Source organism: Salvelinus namaycush, chromosome 19 (genome assembly GCF_016432855.1).
Source record: "Salvelinus namaycush isolate Seneca chromosome 19, SaNama_1.0, whole genome shotgun sequence".
Lineage (NCBI taxonomy): Eukaryota > Metazoa > Chordata > Actinopteri > Salmoniformes > Salmonidae > Salvelinus > Salvelinus namaycush.
Window position 1 is genome coordinate 30237556 of NC_052325.1, and position 18716 is coordinate 30256271.

At 41.0% G+C, this 18716-nt stretch overlaps 1 protein-coding gene across 1 annotated transcript; it reads left to right on the plus strand.

Annotated features, from left to right (window-relative positions):
- Positions 1 to 7347: 7347 nt before the first annotated feature.
- On the plus strand, positions 7348 to 14838 carry LOC120063900 (transmembrane protein 182-like). Its single transcript, XM_039014213.1, has 5 exons — positions 7348 to 7506; positions 10057 to 10189; positions 12335 to 12433; positions 14260 to 14397; positions 14612 to 14838. Exons 1-5 carry the CDS (start codon positions 7348 to 7350, stop codon positions 14836 to 14838), a joined length of 756 nt encoding a protein of 251 aa, XP_038870141.1.
- Positions 14839 to 18716: the final 3878 nt, after the last annotated feature.

Genomic DNA, 18716 nt, shown 5'->3' on the forward strand with positions numbered 1-18716 from the left:
TCTTCCCATTTGGTGCAACGAGAGCTCTACCAGATGGTATCGACCTGACGTCAGACAAGGCCAAGCGCTGTATTTTAATATAGTTGTCAGTACCTGTGTTAAGTTTGCTAGACATGTTTGATGTAGCAATGTAAGTCGATTTTTGTATTATGAATAAAAAAATAAAAAAATAATAATTATATAGTTGTCAGTCACAAGGGCACCATACAGGTCTGATGGGAACAAGACACTCAGCCTAGAATATAATATAACATCATATATACAATATAATAGAAAATATATATTGCTCTATTCTGGACTCTTTGTTATTCTGCATACATTCGGTCTCACTTGGTATCACTGCACAAACCTGCTTGCAATTATTAAGTCATTACTTAAATAGGTAGTGTGATAAATAAAGTTATGTGTCTGACAGCCAAGGGACATGGCATGCACTGGACAGCAATCTTCCAGGTGAAGTCAGGTGTTTTACTTACAGCATGGTGATCACTGTCTGGCAGTCAACTTGAATATAGACAGATAGATCCAGAATACTAAGAAAAGGCTAGAATAAACACGTCTAGCAAACATTATTTTCAGTGTACTATGGGTATATTTACCATTGAGTTGCACTTGCTGAGAATGACATGTTCTGACTGTGCAATGTTGGCACAACGCCACACTGTCGCAGGTAGAAAGATTGTTCATAAAATGCAAATACCCTGTAGCATGCAATAAAGGCATGTGTCTGTGATTGGGTGAGTGGTAAAAGTAGGAACGTTTTATGGTTGCTTTTACTCCACCTACTGGACGCGGCTAGAACACTAAACGCTGCCCCTTCTCACTATGCAATCCACTTTTCTATCATCTGTTTCATCGAAGATGTGGACTTGCAGACTTTATCACTGGCATATCTCACACTGTCATAGCAGGTAGATGAAGGCATTTCCTTCCTCATTCTCATCTTCCTCAGGCCCAGGGCCCTGGAGGTTGAGTTCTCCAGGGGAGAATCTCAGTTGCATTTCCTTGATTCCCCGCATCCTCTGACTCATTTTTCCTCGCCTCCTCAATACCCATTGGATGAAAAGGTCTGAGGGACCTTCTCTGACCTTCTTGTCCAATGGGTTTTGAAAAGGAGGTGAGATGACGCGCAAATCAAGGAAATGCTATGGAGATTCTCCCAAGGTATCAGGTTAGCTGATCTGATCACACACACACACACACACACACACACACACACACACACACACACACACACACACACACACACACACACACACACACACACACACACACACACACACACACACACACACACACACACACACACACACACACACACACAGGCACACCCTGTGGGAAAGCTAAGTCAGCCTCTGTTTATAGACAGTATGTCTAGTGGAATTTTGTTTACCCATGGTGTGTAGCGGGACTGAAGGGGTGTGGAGTGTGGATATCAGGTTGCTGCTGTGTATACTGTGTTGAACAGCTGAGACACTGATAGTTCCCAAAGAACTACACACACACACTAAACATGCAGGTGAGACACACAACAGGCTATCTAATGTATGGTGCATACACAAATACAAGCTCTGTACAAACTATCAGTCTCAGTCGGCTTACATGATGGGAAGTGCTTTAAAGACCAACATAAATGTAATCTGTTGCCTGAGATCCCCAATGTGCCCTGTCTGTGTGTAATAAAGTATATCATACTGTTCTATGATATAATAAAGTAACAGTATGATGTAATAAAGTAACAGTATGATGTAATATAAAAACAGTATGATGTAATATAGTAACAATATGATATAATAAAGTAACATGTATGATGTATAGTGCTGGCAATTAACAGAAATCTCAGTTATTGTTTGGTTTTTAAACAACTAATTGACCAACATCGGTTCAATTATTTGAATTCCATTTCATTCGTTTATATCTGTGAGCTCAATGCGCTCATTTCACAGTTTATCTGGAGATAGATCAGATCCAGCCATAACTTTGCGATGTAGTAGGGAGTTGTAGTTTCCAACAGGCCAATATTCTACATAGTTTAGCGCATAAAACGTTGTAATTAACTACAATAACCATAAGCCATTATGCATCTACTTGTTCGGTCTGTGTTTCTTTTTCGTCTGCCACACCGACAGCATCATTGCGCAAAAAAATAGTGTAACGACCCTGGGTTTATAAGCAGTAGTATGCAGCATCATCTGGATATGTATGCACAAAAGTTCAACATTCACCTTCTGCGACCATTTCTGTCAAGCCGTCTACGTTTGACGCATACGTTCGATAAATCCAACATGTACCACACCGAACGCACTGCAACTGCCTCTGCAACGCAATGCTGCAAGGCAAACGCAGCGTTTCATTGGAAATTAATGTAATTCTTGTGTACCAAAATGCAATGACGCTGTTGGTGTGTTTGAAGTGATATGTGTTGAGCAGAATGCGCGATGTAAGGGGATATAGAGAGCAGCTGTTGCTTCGCAAGGTATCTCTACCTGAAAATGCATGATCTAAGTGATTGATAGTCGGCATTCAGTGGCAGGTAGCCTAGCGGTTAAGAGCGTTGGACCAGTAACCAAAAAGTTGTTAGTTCAAATTCCCGAGATGACTAGGTGAAAAATCAGTTTATGTGCCCTTGAGCAAGACACTTAACCATAGTCACTCTGGATAAGTGTGACTTAACATGTAATTACAAATGTGCCTTATTTATTTTGAAGAACACCCAAATAGTGATTTTGTCAGACAGCATAGGCAGTAGTGCTATAAAGATGAGATGATGACTTGGAATTAAATAATAAAGTAATCAAATAATACAGCATTCAACCCAAATAATTGAAACCAAAATCGAAATCCGTGATTATTTTTTAATAATCGAACCAAAACCGAACCGACATCAAAAAGCACTAGTCACTTAGCACTAATGATGTAATAAAGTAACAGTATGATGTGCTGTTGTCTCCATCGCTCTGGAGAGTGACACAGAGGGATCAAAGAGACCCACTGGAAATCTCTCAGCTTATTAGACCATGGCTCTCACAATAACAAACAAAGTTAGGCTTGCTTGCTTTATTCCTTTTGTGCTTCTGTGCAAAGTGCTTATTTGTTATTTGTTATTTTTGTGCCCCTGAACTATGTGTTTTTCAGCCAGGTCACCTGTCATACAAGTCAGTATTTTTTATTTTTAAAATTTATTTTATTAACAAATATCAACAAACAAAAGAGGAATAGTCACATGCAAACAAGCATACATACAAACTATTTACATTACCAGGAATCAAACAAAAAAATGATATTCATTAATAATACAGTAAGTTTTAATTGCCTTTTTGTTTTTCATTTTAGTTAAAGTGGTGCCATATTGTTTAAATTCATTTATAAAGTGAAAAAAGTTAGGTTTTGAATTAGACCATTTGCATTTGTGAATATGAAATTTACCTAGTATTATTAGCAGTTTAATTAAATATACTACATCTTCATCTATGTCAGAATTTCTGAAATAAATCATTATATCAAAACCATTCAAATGTACATCCGGTCATATTTTTTTTGTAACAAAATTTGGTGTGTCAATCCAAAAAATTATACTATAAATACAGGCAAAAAACAAATACAAAATGGTCTCCTTCTCCATTCCACAGAAATCACATTTATAGTCAATATTCAGCTTGAATCTTTCCAAAACATGTTTCACAGGATAAATTCTATGTAACATTTTAAATGAAACTTCCTTTACCTTGTTACTGATACAATATTTGTTAGCAATTTTCCATGCTTTCCCCCATTGTATATCACCATAGATATTTGGCCAAAATAATCTTGCTGAGGGAAGTATCACAAACAATCACAAACAATATTCCTAATCTGTTTATTACTACATTTATCTTTGACGTTAATATTGCCAATGAATATATTTTCATGTAAATCTATGTTACTTACATCAACCACAGAGGAATTTAAAAGAGATACAACCCCCCTTGGAATCGCATCTTAAACAATTGCATATTCTGGGTTGGCACCCCCCCTTGGGTTGGTGGTGTGGTGTGGGGGCTGTGCTTTGGCAAAGTGGGTGGGGTTATATCCTGCCTGTTTGGCCCTGTCCGGGGGTATCATCGGATGGGGCCACAGTGTCTCCTGACCCCTCCTGTCTCAGCCATCAGTATTTATGCTGCAGTAGGTTATGTGTCGGGGGACTAGGGTCAGTCTGTTATATCTGGAGTATTTCTCCTGTCTTATCCGGTGTCCTGTGTGAATTTAAGTATGCTCTCTCTAATTCTCTCTTTCTTTCTTTCTTTCTCTCTCTCTCGGAGGACCTGAGCCCTAGGGCCATGTCTCAGGACTACCTGGCATGATGACTCCTTGCTGTCCCCAGTCCACCTGGCCGTGCTGCTGCTCCAGTTTCAACTGTTTCAACCTGTTCACCGGATGTGCTACCTGTCCCAGACCTGCTACCTATCCCAGACCTGTTACCTGTCCCTGACCTGCTACCTGTCCCAGACCTGCTGTTTTCAACTCTCTAGAGACCGCAGGAGCGGTAGAGATACTCTCAATGATCGGCTATGAAAAGCCAACTGACATTTACTCCTGAGGTGCTGACTTGTTGCACCCTCGACAACTACTGTGATTATTATTATTTGACCCTGCTGGTCATTTATGAACATTTGAACATCTTGGCCATGTTCTGTTATATTCTCCACCCGGCACAGCCAGAAGAGGACTGGCCACCCCTCATAGCCTGGTTCCTCTCTAGGTTTCTCCCTAGGTTTTGGCCTTTCTAGGGAGTTTTTCCTTGCCACCGTGCTTCTACACCTGCATTGCTTGCTGTTTGGGGTTTTAGGCTGGGTTTCTGTACAGCACTTTGATATATCAGCTGATGTAAGAAGGGCTATATAAATACATTTTATTTTAATTGATTCTTTCGGGGTTATTGGAATTTTAAACTTATCGAGATATTCCCCATATGAGAGTAGATATCCATCCTCATTCAGTAACTGACCAAACAAAATCATTTTATTCTCAAACCAGTTACGAAAAAAAGAGACTTATTTTTAAATCGTCTATCTTTGTTGTTCCATGGAAAGTATCTGTGAGGGGAAGAATTGTGTTTATACACTTTAGCTAGGACACTGTGGACAGGGATGGTGGATAGGTGTAAGCATGTAAGCATGTACTTCTGATTTCAAAGGTTGCAATTTCAAATCCAGTAATATAGCATTTAAAAAATTTTTTTTTAAGCCTATACCAAACCTTAACCCTTACCATAACCATTCAGAGTTAATGCATAAGCTTAATAATTTGTAGTTAATGCCTGAACTTAACCATAACCTTTAAACTTTGGAATTAATGCCTGAACTTAACCTGTAAACACTTTGATATTTGACATTTGGAACTACTTCGAAATTTGACTTTTGAGAAACATGGATGAACGTCTAAGACTGTGAGAGCTGGTAGGTGTTTTTTCCCCCAGTTACTTTCAAAGGGGTAATGGGGGATGAAAGTATCTGTTTATAGATGTAGGATTTTCATTTGAGCAGTTTAATACAGCAGGAAAATATTCCGGCAGCAACAGGAAATGTGAAATATTATGTGAATTATAATTCATGGACCTTTTTTGTAGGGATTGAACATTTGCATTAGGGCAAATCAAGTCTGACATTTTAAAGTGGAAAATACAAACCTAAGAAGCCTTTTTAAACCTAGAATATGCTACAAGTTTGCGTTTCCTGCTGTGCAGGAAAACTCTCAGCAACAAAAGAGTGATTAAATTAAGATCCTACATCTGCATTCCGATCTCAGAGGAGAGGAGATAAAAGTGGAAACTAAAGAGAAGCAGAGAAAAGCCCATAGTTGGCTTCCTGTGTCCTCAGTGGCAGCACTGTGCTAATTAGGCTGTGTGCCTCTATTGTCAATGTGCTAAATATCCCTGTGTGTGTGTGCGTGTGAGTGGCGTGTGTGTGAGTGTGTGTGGTGTGTGCGTGTATGGCAGTGTGTTTCTATGGGCAATGTGCTAAATATCCCTGTTACACGCTAATGAGCAGCCAGCTAAGCTCAGTTCCACTCACACTCAGCCAGGCCATTGGCTACAGACTGGTTGGAAAATAGCTATGTGTTTTTGTTTATAGAGTAATACTGCTCTCTATTTATACAGTGATTTTACAAGTTCTCAAATCGCTTTAAAGTGTATAGGGTAACTTACTCAGTCCATTACCAATATGTTGCACCATCCTACACTCAGAGTGCTCAGTACTTTGTTTATTTCCAATCAGAAGGGTCACTCACTGCTATAACTGTGCTAAAGTATTACGTGTGATATTAAATTACAGTAGGGTATGCTGCCAAGCCAATTAAACTGTACAGATGCCAGTGGAGTAATAAAACGTTGGAGGCCCTCGCCGTTCTATCAGCCAGATCTCAGAGAAGATAAGAGAGTCTGGCCTCACATCATCTCTGTCTCTGCTGTCATGGAGTCAGATGACAACTGTGGATCCCATGGAAGTGACGCGTCCTGTTTTCAATACCCACCACCTACTATCGCCACATCCCACCATGGGGTGGTGGCTCGGGGTTGTGAGTGTGTGTGTGTGTGTGTGGTGGACCCACCATGGGGCGATGGCTTGGGGTTGTGAGTGTGAGTGTGAGTGTGAGTGTGTGTGTGTGTGTGTGTGTGTGTGTGTGTGTGTGTGTGTGTGTGTGTGTGTGTGTGTGTGTGTGTGTGTGTGTGTGTGTGTGTGTGTGTGTGTGTGTGTGTGTGTGTGTGTGTGTGATGGGCTTTAACTTGGGGGAGGCAACGTTTCAGTCTCACTCCTTACCCCCTCCCTCTTTGATTTTCTTGTGCATGTGGGGGGTGTCCAGTTGCTGGTACATATTTCTGTGTTGGACCCCCCACCCCCCCCCCCACCTAACCCCAGACCACTCCTGTGACCGTCGGGAGAGTGTGGGCAGCAGGCACCTTCAATCAGCCCCCCAAAATAGCACAGGGAGAGGGATCCACGCCCCTGTGAGTTCCCTGACTATCTCCTCCTGCCCAGTCCAGTCCAGCCCAGCCCAGCCCATTCCCGTTCTCAGCAGCCCACAAAGAGACAAAGAGACAAACAGAGAAGAGCCAGGATAAGACCAATACACAGCATAGTGAATTCCATCTTGGAGAAAGAATCTCAGCTTGGAATATATTGGGACACTGGGAATATACACACATAGCTATAGAAGTGTGTTAGTGGACCCAGCATTGACAGACACACTCCGACTGCGGGAAAAGAGTGTGCTTGACTTCTCAGAGGAACACACACGCACATACAGGGCTAGCTGATTGGGCCAAGGGTCTCCATACAGTGGCACTGTGTGTCTGGCCTGTCCTGCACCATGAAGCTGAGTGTGGCTCTGTTCTTCGCGGGGTTGTTCGGGGCTCTGGCGGCCATGTTTGTCCTCCTCTCCTTCGGGACAGATTACTGGCTCCTGGCCTCTGAGACATGCGACGAAGAAACTAACAGAACCATAGGACCTGGGGGTGTTACCATAGAGGTAAGGAACATGGAGCTTCCTGATTACCGTCATGGGATTTTCTGTTGTTATACTTCAAATATTTTAGTCCAATATTTACCTAGTATATACTATAGTCCACTAATTATTATCTATGTAATAATCATGTAATAATGACAAAGTAATAACTTTTCATTGAAACAACCAGCACTACAGCAGGTGGAAACAGCAGGTGAAAGTTAGGAAAGGTTTGGTGTAGCCTCTCTGGGATGTTCCTTTTCCTGGTCCTCTTTTCTCTTTATATCAGTGGTCATAAAATACAAACAAAGGAGACGAAAAAGGAAGCCATTGGTGTAAGATTGGGGGTAACATTGGGTAAGACTATTGTTTTGTCTCTATTTGCTGAATTAAGGGTTAGGGGTTGGAGGTTAGGGTTAGGGTGGGTTTGGGTAGTCTGGGAGGATCAGCTGGTCAGAGACTGATTATAGACCATAGAAGTCAAGGAAAGTTGTTCCTTTTCTGGTTGGAGTCTCCTTAGAGGTAGTGATGTCGTGGTCAAGGTCAAACCTGGTTCCACTAAACAAAGCCTTGCTGTTTATATAATTAGTTGCATTAGCTGTGTTGGTGCTGGGCTAGAACAAAAATGTGTGTGTGGGAGGGGGGGGGCAGACCTTTACAATATGAGCCAGAGGTGGGTGGGTGGGGGGGGGGGGGGGGGGGCAGCCCTTTACAATATGAGCCAGAGGTGGGTGGGTGGGGGGTGGGGCAGCCCTTTACAATATGAGCCAGAGGTGGGTGGGTGGGTGGGTGGGGGGTGGGGCAGCCCTTTACAATGCTGAAGTAGCCTACAGTCAATTCCTCTGAAAAGCATTTCCTGTATTATATTACTGCCCTATTAAGACATATTTGTTTTAAAATAGTGATAACATGGACCGAATTATTTGATGATACTTTTTAATCTGGCCTTAGAAATGAGAGTAAAATATGTCAAATCAGGTAATGCCAAATTTAAGTCTGAATGAGAATGCTTGAATGATTGAAATGCATCAGAGAGGTATTGACAGGTTCAGGAAAGCAGAAGGAACATCACCAGCATCATTGTGTATTTCATCTTTCTTAGAGCAGAAGATCAATTCATTTCCCCCAGTCATTATGTGTGGTTTTGTCACTGTTCAAACCGTTCAAATACTAGAGCTAAATTCATAGGAAGAAAACTAATTCAACATGCCTCATTGGCTTTAGAAAACCATTGGTTGCCTGGTCAAACAGCCTCGATTACACCGACAGTGTCATTGCGTTTTGGTACACCAGAAGTACATTCATTTCCCATGGAATGCTGCGTTTGCCTCGCAGCATTGGGTTGCAGAGGAAGCTGCAGTGTGTTCTGTGTTCTGTGTGGTGCATACGTTGGATTTATCCAATGTGTGCATCAAATTGTATGAGTAGACCTGGCAGAAATAGTAGCAAAAGGTGAATGTTGAACTTTTGTTGCTCACAATTTTCGATTACATAATGAAAAGTTTGACTGCAGAATTTATTATGCAGCATTGATGCAATGACGCTGTCAGTGTAATCTGTTGTAGTCTGTTGAAGGCCTAAAGCACACAATCGCAGTTTAAAAAACAACAACAATATTGATAAAACTGGGGGGGACAAAAATGCAATTTCAGAATGTGTGGGGGGAAATGTCCACCCCGTCCCTAGCGAAAGTCGTGCCCCACTACAGTGTACATGCCTCCCTAGGGGCTTCTAGTGAAACCAGACACTGTTTAATGCAGTTGCTCTGCAACCATCCAGCAAATGAGACACGTTGGATTCCTGAGTGATAGAAATACAAACGTCAGTATTTACAACACCACAGTGATATGTAGTTGAATATCAAATATCACCCACTACAGCAGATCCAGGTCCTCACAATGAGCAATGACAAAGGAATGTCTGCATGATATCCATACTATCAAACCACGTACACTGTATGTACCCATGTTGTAGTATTGTTAAAGACAATAGACATATAGACATATTGCACATAGACATATCCTCAGTGTTATGTCCTAGAGAGCGAGAGAGAGAGAGAGAGAGAGAGAGAGAGAGAGAGAGAGAGAGAGAGAGAGAGAGAGAGAGAGAGAGAGAGAGAGAGAGAGAGAGAGAGAGAGCGAGAGAGAGAGAGAGAGAGAGAGAGCAGTGAGCACTGAGAAGCAGAGTGAGAGCAAAAGAGAGACATTGGGAATAGGAGAGAAAGGGGGAATGAAAGTAGCTGTTCTATCTAGAAAGGACTCTCGGTTCTGACTCAACACACTTCCCACAACCCCACAGGAAGCTAAAGGTGCTCACTCAGCGTGACCCTTGACCTTACAGTCAGCAGTTGTAGCACTAGCACCATATACTATGACAACATTTATGTGAACCAGCTGGCAAGGTACGACATAATACATGACATTATGGCTAATGCTAGAAAAGAAAATACCAGGCAAAATGTGAAGACGACTAAGAGTTTTTATGACATGTTATTATGTCATTGTTATGGCTGTAATATGAAGGACTTATGATGGAGTGTTCTACTAATGTGTTACTATTATTATCTTCCCTGAGCGTGGTGACATGATTCTGGTGGAACCCGGTATGGGGTTCCCCCCAGACACCACCTTCTACCACGAGGGCTTCTTCTGGAGGTGCTCCTTCGGGGGAAACCTGGACGATGACACCCTCTTGAAGTTCTGGATCAGTAAGTCAGATAACATATTCTGCAAATTCTGTTAAATTTAACACTGAGCAAGTGTCTACATGGGTCCACACTTTTAAAATATTAAATTAACACTGTTCTTAGTGCTGACGCTGTCACACTTCAACAGTGTGAATTAACACTTTCAAGCATGAATTACCACTTTCAATGTGACGCAATAACACCTCATATGCTATTTTTAATACTAGCAAGTGTATATAGTTTACACCAATGGTGAAAGCAATAACACCTCATATAGTATTTTTAACCATTACACCAAGAAGTCTATCTCTTGATGAGGTCACTCAGTGTTGGGTTAAGGACATTACAATAACATTAACATGTTTTGATTGCTACATGCGCTTATGTAACCATTTCAAAAGACTACATTGCTGAAAACAGACACACTCATACTTTAAATAACATAACCATAGACCACTAAAACTGATACAACACTTCCACTTACGGTTGGCCAAAAATAACTAATTGAAAGCAACGTCGCCCACTAAGCCATGCCTCCAATATAATTTCTAAGTGTGCCTTGCCTTTTCAAGGGAATTGTAGAGTTACCACCCATGACTACATTTGTTTGTAACAGAGACATGGTTATTGAATTCATTCATCTTCAGTCCTTTGGACTTCACCGAGTGAGTTTTGACTGTAGTTGAATGTTATCACTAATTAAACTGTTTTTGAAAATGCATTACATATATTACAAGGCCTTACTTTGATGATCAAGTTTTACCATATCACAGTGATGTTAGGAACCTCATGGTTTACAGGCCTCATGCGGTCTGCAAGTCAAATTATGCTGGCATGTAATTCATATTGGAATTCAGCCAAAGCAGCCAACAGTTGGAATTTTTATTCCCCCGCAAGCTGCATGCAGAATGACTGTCAGGGTTAGGAACATTAATAAAAGAGACTACCAACACCATTTAAACTGGAACAACCATTTTTGTAACCTGGTGCAATAAATTTAACTAACTGATTGGATTAGTTTAGAAAAATGTATGTTATTCATCTTTGTGTGGCATAAGATTAATCAAACAATTAATGTACACAAACACAGATATTCAAAACAATCCTAAAAATCTACCTGCAGTAGAGCATGCTGGGAAATATGATAATGGACGTGGTTTTGACGGGAACGTTTTACTCTCCGCAGAGTAATATTGACACAATCACACTCTCACATTCAACACCGGTTATTCACTCTTAGAGAGTTAATTTAACTCCTGAATCAACACTAGAAATGTTACACAGAAAAATCAACACTAGGTAACACTAGCCAATTTCCTGTGTACTTGTATTAAGTATAACACTGGGGTTTTGGCCATGCACATTATGCTGGTTTGTATACTCGGACAAAGTGTGAAAACAAAAAAAGCCCCAATGCTTTTAAAGTAGGCATGTACAATGCATGTGTTTATATGCATGTTTGGATATTGGGAAACACATATGACTGAAGCTTTAGACCCTACCTCTCCATTCTCTACTCTCACTCTCTTTCACTCTATCCCATTACTTTCTTTCATCTACATTTGGGCCAGTACAGGGACAATAGAACAATGCAAACAGTTCATGAAAGTCATTAAGGTGAATCACTTGTTTATCGAATTTGACTTCTGATGTTTTGACGTTGTATGAGACTCCTATCATGAGATGTTATGTCATGTGACTCTATGGAAAGGCTGTATCATGTGATGTTATTCAAGTCCTTTTTCATCTGATGAGATGTGTTGAAAATCTCTAATAGGGAACATCCAGGGAGGGTCATTGTCACAAACACCCTAAAGCTCAGGGAACGACCTGGCGAGGGTCTGCTGAATTCCACAGGGCAGAGGAGAGAGGGAGAGAGGAGGAATATAAATAGATAAATAGATAAAAAAGAAAGTATTAAGAGTACAAATTAGATTACATTTAATTCAATTATCAAATTTAATGCATTCAATAAAACCTGAAGACTATGCCAGCTTAGTCTCTGTATTGATCCTACTAGTATATGCTGTCTTTGTAATATAAGGGCCCTTGATGGGGAGAGGATATTTGCTAATGCCAGTGCCACAACCCATTGCTTTGTTTATTAGTTCTATAATGTGATATGATTTAATGTATCTAACAATGGGCCTGTTTGTCTCTCCCTAGCCAATCAGCCCCACTCTAAAGTCTGCACACACGCCTACCTCTTCCCCTTTCCTGTGTCTCAACAGACTCACAACGCCACCGCATATGACTCCGCAATCAGTAAGTCTCTCTCTCTCTCTCTCTCTCTCTCTCTCTCTCTCTCTCTCTCTCTCTCTCTCTCTCTCTCTCTCTCTCTCTCCCTCGCTCTCTCTCTCTCTCTCTCTCTCTCTCTCTCTCTCTCTCTCTCTCTCTCTCTCTCTCTCTCTCTCAAATTCAAATTCAAATTCAAATTCAAGCTGCTTTATTGGCATGAAAAACATTGTGTCAATATTGCCAAAGCAACAATGTATACAATATACATTGTAATAAAATTATAAACAATGACAAATAATAATATAGAATGGCAGTAAATAATAATACAAAATTAAATATAAAAATAGTAACAATAAAATGGTAACAGTCAATAATCGAATGTAATGTAATAAAAAATGAAACTATAACTAACTTAAAACTAAATAACGGTCATCTTCACCATTACATCGGTACTACAACTACTATCATCATTACCACCACTACCACCACCACCATCATTAAACTGCTATCATTACCATTACCACCCATACCACTACTATTTGGAATGATAAACAACAATAATAATAGTAATAACAATAACAGTAATAACAATAACAGTCATAATAAGTAAGTTACTGCTTACTATGCAGATGTTATTATTCAGTGTCCCTCAGGCTATGGCAGGCAAATACATATTTGGCTGCAAGAGGAGCCATTGCTCCTTCTCCCATGAGTATTTTTAGTTTTTCCTCTGGGTTTAATAAGTTAAAATTTGGAATAAATGTAGACATTTCTGTGAATAATGAATCTCTTGGTGAGGAATATTTATCACAGTAAAGGAGAAAGTGCATCTCTGTTTCTACCTCCCCTGTCGTGCAGTGACCACATACACGCTCCTCTTTGGGTAGCCATGTCTTTTTATGTCTGCCGGTTTCTATTGCCAATCGGTGGTCACTCAGCCTGTACTTGGTAAGGATCTGTCTCTGCTTCGTATCTCTGACAGAGTAGAGATATTCAGCCAATTCATATTCTCTGTTTAGGGTCAGATAGCAATTTAGTCGGCTTTGGGATTTTGTTTCGTTTTTCCAATGTTGTATATATGAGTCCTTTGATTGGTTCATGATTTTGTTTATTGGAATTCTTTCTTTTGAAGCAGTGCTGGTGTCAGCTTGGTTGGTGAGGTCCAACACCAGCTGACTGAGAGGGCTCGTTTCTGGGCTCAGCTCTTGGGTTTGAAGTGCTTTAAATTGCAGACTCGAATTTGGACTTGAATTTAGATGTAGCCAAAATTTTAATGATCTTTTCTGTATTTTCATTATTACTGGAAAGCGGCCCAATTCTGCCCTACATGCATTAGTTGGTGTATTTCTCTGGACTTGTAGGATTTTCCGACAGAATTCTGCATGTAGGGCTTCAATTGGATGTTTGTCCCACATTTTAAAGTCCAGTTTATTGAGTGGCCCCCAAACCTCACTTCCGTAAAGAGCTATTGGTAGGATTACACTGTCAAATATTTTGGTCCAAATTCTAATTGGGATGTTGATTTTGAATAATTTCATTTTTATTGCATACAATGCTCTGCGGGCTTTTTCTTTGAGTGCATTCACTGCCTTATTAAAGTTTCCCGATGCAGATCTCTCTCTCTCTCTCTCTCTCTCTCTCTCTCTCTCTCTCTCTCTCTCTCTCTCTCTCTCTCTCTATATATATATATATATATATATATATATATATATATATATATGCCATTGCCATGTAGCCTACTTTGAATTGTGAGTGTTCACATATGCTTGTGTATGAGTATTCAAATCAAAGTATAATTCTGTTGCTCACTGGTTGCCATGGTTCTAACAATGATTGACATTCCTATTGTCCAGTCTACAGAGGCTTCTGGAGTATCTTCATGCTAATTGGGGTGGCTGCCGTCGTTTTAGGTGGGTTCTTCATCATCTGCGCCGCCCCATTTGCCAGTCACCGTCTATATAAGGCTGGGGGTGTGCTCTTCCTGACATCTGGTGAGTTATTGGCCTATATCATCATCATTTTTAGGATACAACATTTAAGATAGGCTTGAGCACAACAGTTTATCTCTGTTGAAGGGATGTATGAAGATGAAGAGCTCATGAATACCATCACTAATACAAATATCTGCTGCAGCCAATCTGATACAGTCTACCGCTGTCTCTCTCTCTCTTACTCCACCTATCCCTCCCTCCCTCCTCCCCACAGCTCTGTTCCTTCTCGGTGTGGTGGTGATGTATGTGCTGTGGGTGGAGGTGCTGGATGTGGTGCAGGTCTACGTTGACCACCAGCGCTCCTCTGTTTGTCCCACCTTTGACCTCACCATTCACTACGGCCTATCCTTCTTCTTCGCTCCTGTCGGCATCTCCTTCTGCCTGCTGGCAGGACTCCTTTTCCTCCTCATTGGTCGGTCCGTACAGATGCAGTACCACTGATTGGTGTCGCTGTGGCAAGAGTGTGATGATGCCCATGGTAGAGGGCGGGGCAGTGAGGCTTCCGGAATGCTGCAACGGTTGTTTAATTTGTTTAATTGAAGAAGTCAAATAAAATTCCAATTTAAAAAATGTCTCATAGCTAAGCATTGAGGTAAATTGGAATTTGAATTTCAGTTTACTTCCTGAATTGACTTCATTGAAAAGGAATTGACCCCAACCCTGCTCTGTAACTTCAAGAATGTGTCGGAAATCTCTGTGTTCTGTCAATCATCCATAAATGGAATGGGACTTCTTTGAACTCCGTGGTGTCACTGATTTGACAGGTTACAATGACATGTTTCAGTCACTGCAAGTGTTTGACAGAGTTCCACCCAACATGACACCCTATACCATCATATTAGTGCACTACTTTCACCAGAGCCTCTATAGGGAATAGGGTACCATTTGAGACACAGCCAACGCCTCAGTCCCCCATCACTACATGCTTTTCACCTGACACCTACAGTACTGAGAGACACAGGATTGGTTGGTTGAACTGTGGTGGCGGCTGTTGGTGATTTGCTTATACAGGTTGTCGGCGGTCACATGTCACATGTTGCCATAGCAGCGAGTTGGGAATGACTATGGTATAGGATGTTTTGTTTGTTGAATTCTTTGTCTTTGTATTTGTATTTTTAGTCAAATGGTTTTAGAAGGCTGCTCCTGTCATTTGCTGAGTGTGTTGAGGTGTGCTTTAACATAAATGAAGGGTGAACAAGTCACTCTCTATAGATTTGATTACCACTTTATAAATATAATACACGTGTATTCCTTTTTCAATTATTAACACATTTTGAGAGAAATGTGAATGCCTTACCATTATATAAGCATGCGGTGTGAAGAGTTAGAATTAAGGTATAGAAATCAAGATTAGGGGCTCTATTCAATCTGGATCGCTGATGCGTTACATATTACGTGATAGAAATGTAAAGATGATTTCTGATTGAGCGGACATATGTAGCTCTGGTTAAAATGTTTTAGTAAAGTATTTGTTTGCTTTGTAAATAGTAGACACTGTAATGAAATTACTACATGCAGTTTAAACATAAATAAATTGATAACATTTGTTTCATGAATGTGTTTTTTTGTTGCCATTTTATTCTAAATGAAAGTCTGTTGATTACTTGAACATACAAATAAAAAAGGGCTGGGATCTTAGGATCTCATGATCAAACATACTCACAGCAAATTCTCCAGTGTTAAATCAACACTGAAAGAGTGGGACCATATACACACTGGAACTAGTATTAAATTAACACACTACTTAGTGTAAAACCTTATTTGAGTATTTCCCAGACTACTTTTTTTGAGTTACCACCCATGACTGTATTTGTTAGTGACAGAGACATCATTGTCGCAATCATCCTTTTTCTGAAACTCATACACATTACTTTGAACCAAAACCATGCCCATCATTATCATATTTCCCAAAATGATCTATTGCAGGTTGATTGAAAAATATGTTTTAATATGTTTGTTTTTGAGTGTATGTTGATAGATTGATAAATTAATGTTATGTTACACAAAGATAAATCATGTTATGTTTTCTAAACTAATCCAATCAGTGAGTTAGAATTTTGCACCTGTTACTGGAATGGTTTACGTAGTCTCACAATGTTTCTAACCTCATTCACAATGCAAATTGCAGGTGAATAACAATTCCAACAGCTGGATGTTCTGGTTGGATTCCAACAGGAATTACACATCACTTTGCAAGTCATCATAATGTGACTTCTAGGTAGGGTTTTACATGTCTGGTAACTTTTCCAGAGATACTGGTTGGAAGATTCCTTGAAATGTGAGGGAATTAACAGGAAATCTGGAATCCAACCAGGATTTCTAGAAACTCCTCCCATGACGAATGACGAACCACACCACCAAGTTTCCATGGGAAGACTGTTGTGTCACCAACACCTGATACCTGTGGATGGTCACTGGGGGGCCTCTGGTCCAGGTCACCCAGGAGATCTTTGCCCTCAACCTGGCTGTCACGGAGCTCTTCTTCTGCCTTCTCTCTCCATTTACAGTCTTCAACTACCTCTTCGTCAAAAGAGGACCATCTTCCAATTTAGCAGCTACACGTTCGGCTTGGTCACCGTCGGTCGCCCTCTGCTCCAGGACTTGATCTGTGTAGAGCGCTAGATGGCGATGGTCCACCCACTGGTCTACCTGAAGTACAGGCCTCTGAGGTACAGGGCAGTGTGTGTGGCTCTGGCTTGGCTGATGTCCCTCGTCCTCTGTGTTGTGATAGGCTTAATAGGCGGCATGATAGTCAACGTCTGTCTTTTCGCAATCACTGACCAATCTACTTTTTCTACTGTGTGTCCATCCCGAGGGTGGTGGCCAGGTTTGGTATAGGGGATGGAGGGAAGGAGGGACAGGGAGAGAAAGAGGGAGGGAACCTGATGAAGAGAGGAGCGTCCCGTACTATTCAGCTCATTCTGCTGAGCCTGTTGGTGAATTACATTACATCCATCATTGGAGCTATCCTGGTACGTTGTTTCTTTATGCCTCCACATTCAGGGACAGCGTCGTGCATCGTGGCTCCTATCACTAACATGCTTAATATTTTGGGGAGCTTCATCAGCCCTTCCTCTACCTCCCTAGGGCTGGGAAACTGCCCTCTGTCTGTGGAAAAAGAGAGGGATGATAGCCTTACTTTAGAGGAAGGGTTGTCTGGCATCTGGTTATCATCCCCAGGTCAGAGCCATGTTTAGGCCACAGTCTATAATGGCTCTCATCATTCCTTACCATTTCTTTCAATCATGTTATTGTTGTTGCTCAGAGGTTTTTATTATTTCTAGTTTCTGGGGATATCTTTATGTTTATGGTGTGTGTAAATGTGTTCTTTAAATCAAGAACTGTGTTTTTGAGTGAGTTTGAAATCACACATTTAATTTTCTGATCGTCGATTTCAACTAACAGGCGGAACTTAACGCACTCCTGCAGGTTACCGCTGGATTTCTTAAAACGCTACTAACAGGAGATGAAATGCACCTGCGAGCTAAACTAAGCTTGATTGCAACGATAAAACCCACAAGGATGAACTGTGTCAAGTGATTATGATACCAGACAGCTGGTCTAGATTCTCTACTCCCGCCCCCAGTGAAATATCGACCTATCAGTAGCATAGGAAACCGTAATGCGTTTGATGAATGTAAAAATACTTATTTGAGCAAAATAATATCGAAGTAGTAGCCTATATTTTTGATCAAACGTTTCACCTTAAATGACAAAATAATATAAGCCATTCAAAATAACTTTATAGACTACATTTTCAGTTGATAAAAAAACATCGGGCCGCTTCCGTCTACCAGAATTCAGCCGACTTTGCCAGCATCTTACCAGAATCCCCCCAGAAGCGGCCCGATGCAATTTTAAACAAATGTAAACAAAATTACCCTATTTAGTCATTTTAAATATTACTATTATACATTTTATACATACAAATTATACCCATGCACAATTTGTTTTACATAATTGTCGTCATATCCAATTGTCTTGTCCCATCGCTGCAACTCCCGTACGGCCTCGGGAGAGGCGAAGGTTTGCGTCCTCCGTGCGTCCTCCGAAACACAACCCCACCAAGCTGCACTGCTTCATGACACAATGCACGCTTAAACCGGAAGCCAGCCGCACCAATGTGTCGGAGGAAACACAGTACACCTGGTGACCGTGTCAGCGTTCATGCACCTGGCCCCCCACAGGAGTCGCTACAGGGCGATGGGACAAGAACATTGTGGCCGGTCAAACCCTCCCCTAACCCGGACGACGCTGCGCCAATTGTGTGTTGCCTCATCGGTCTCCTTGTCACGGCCGGCACGGGTATCAAACCAGCA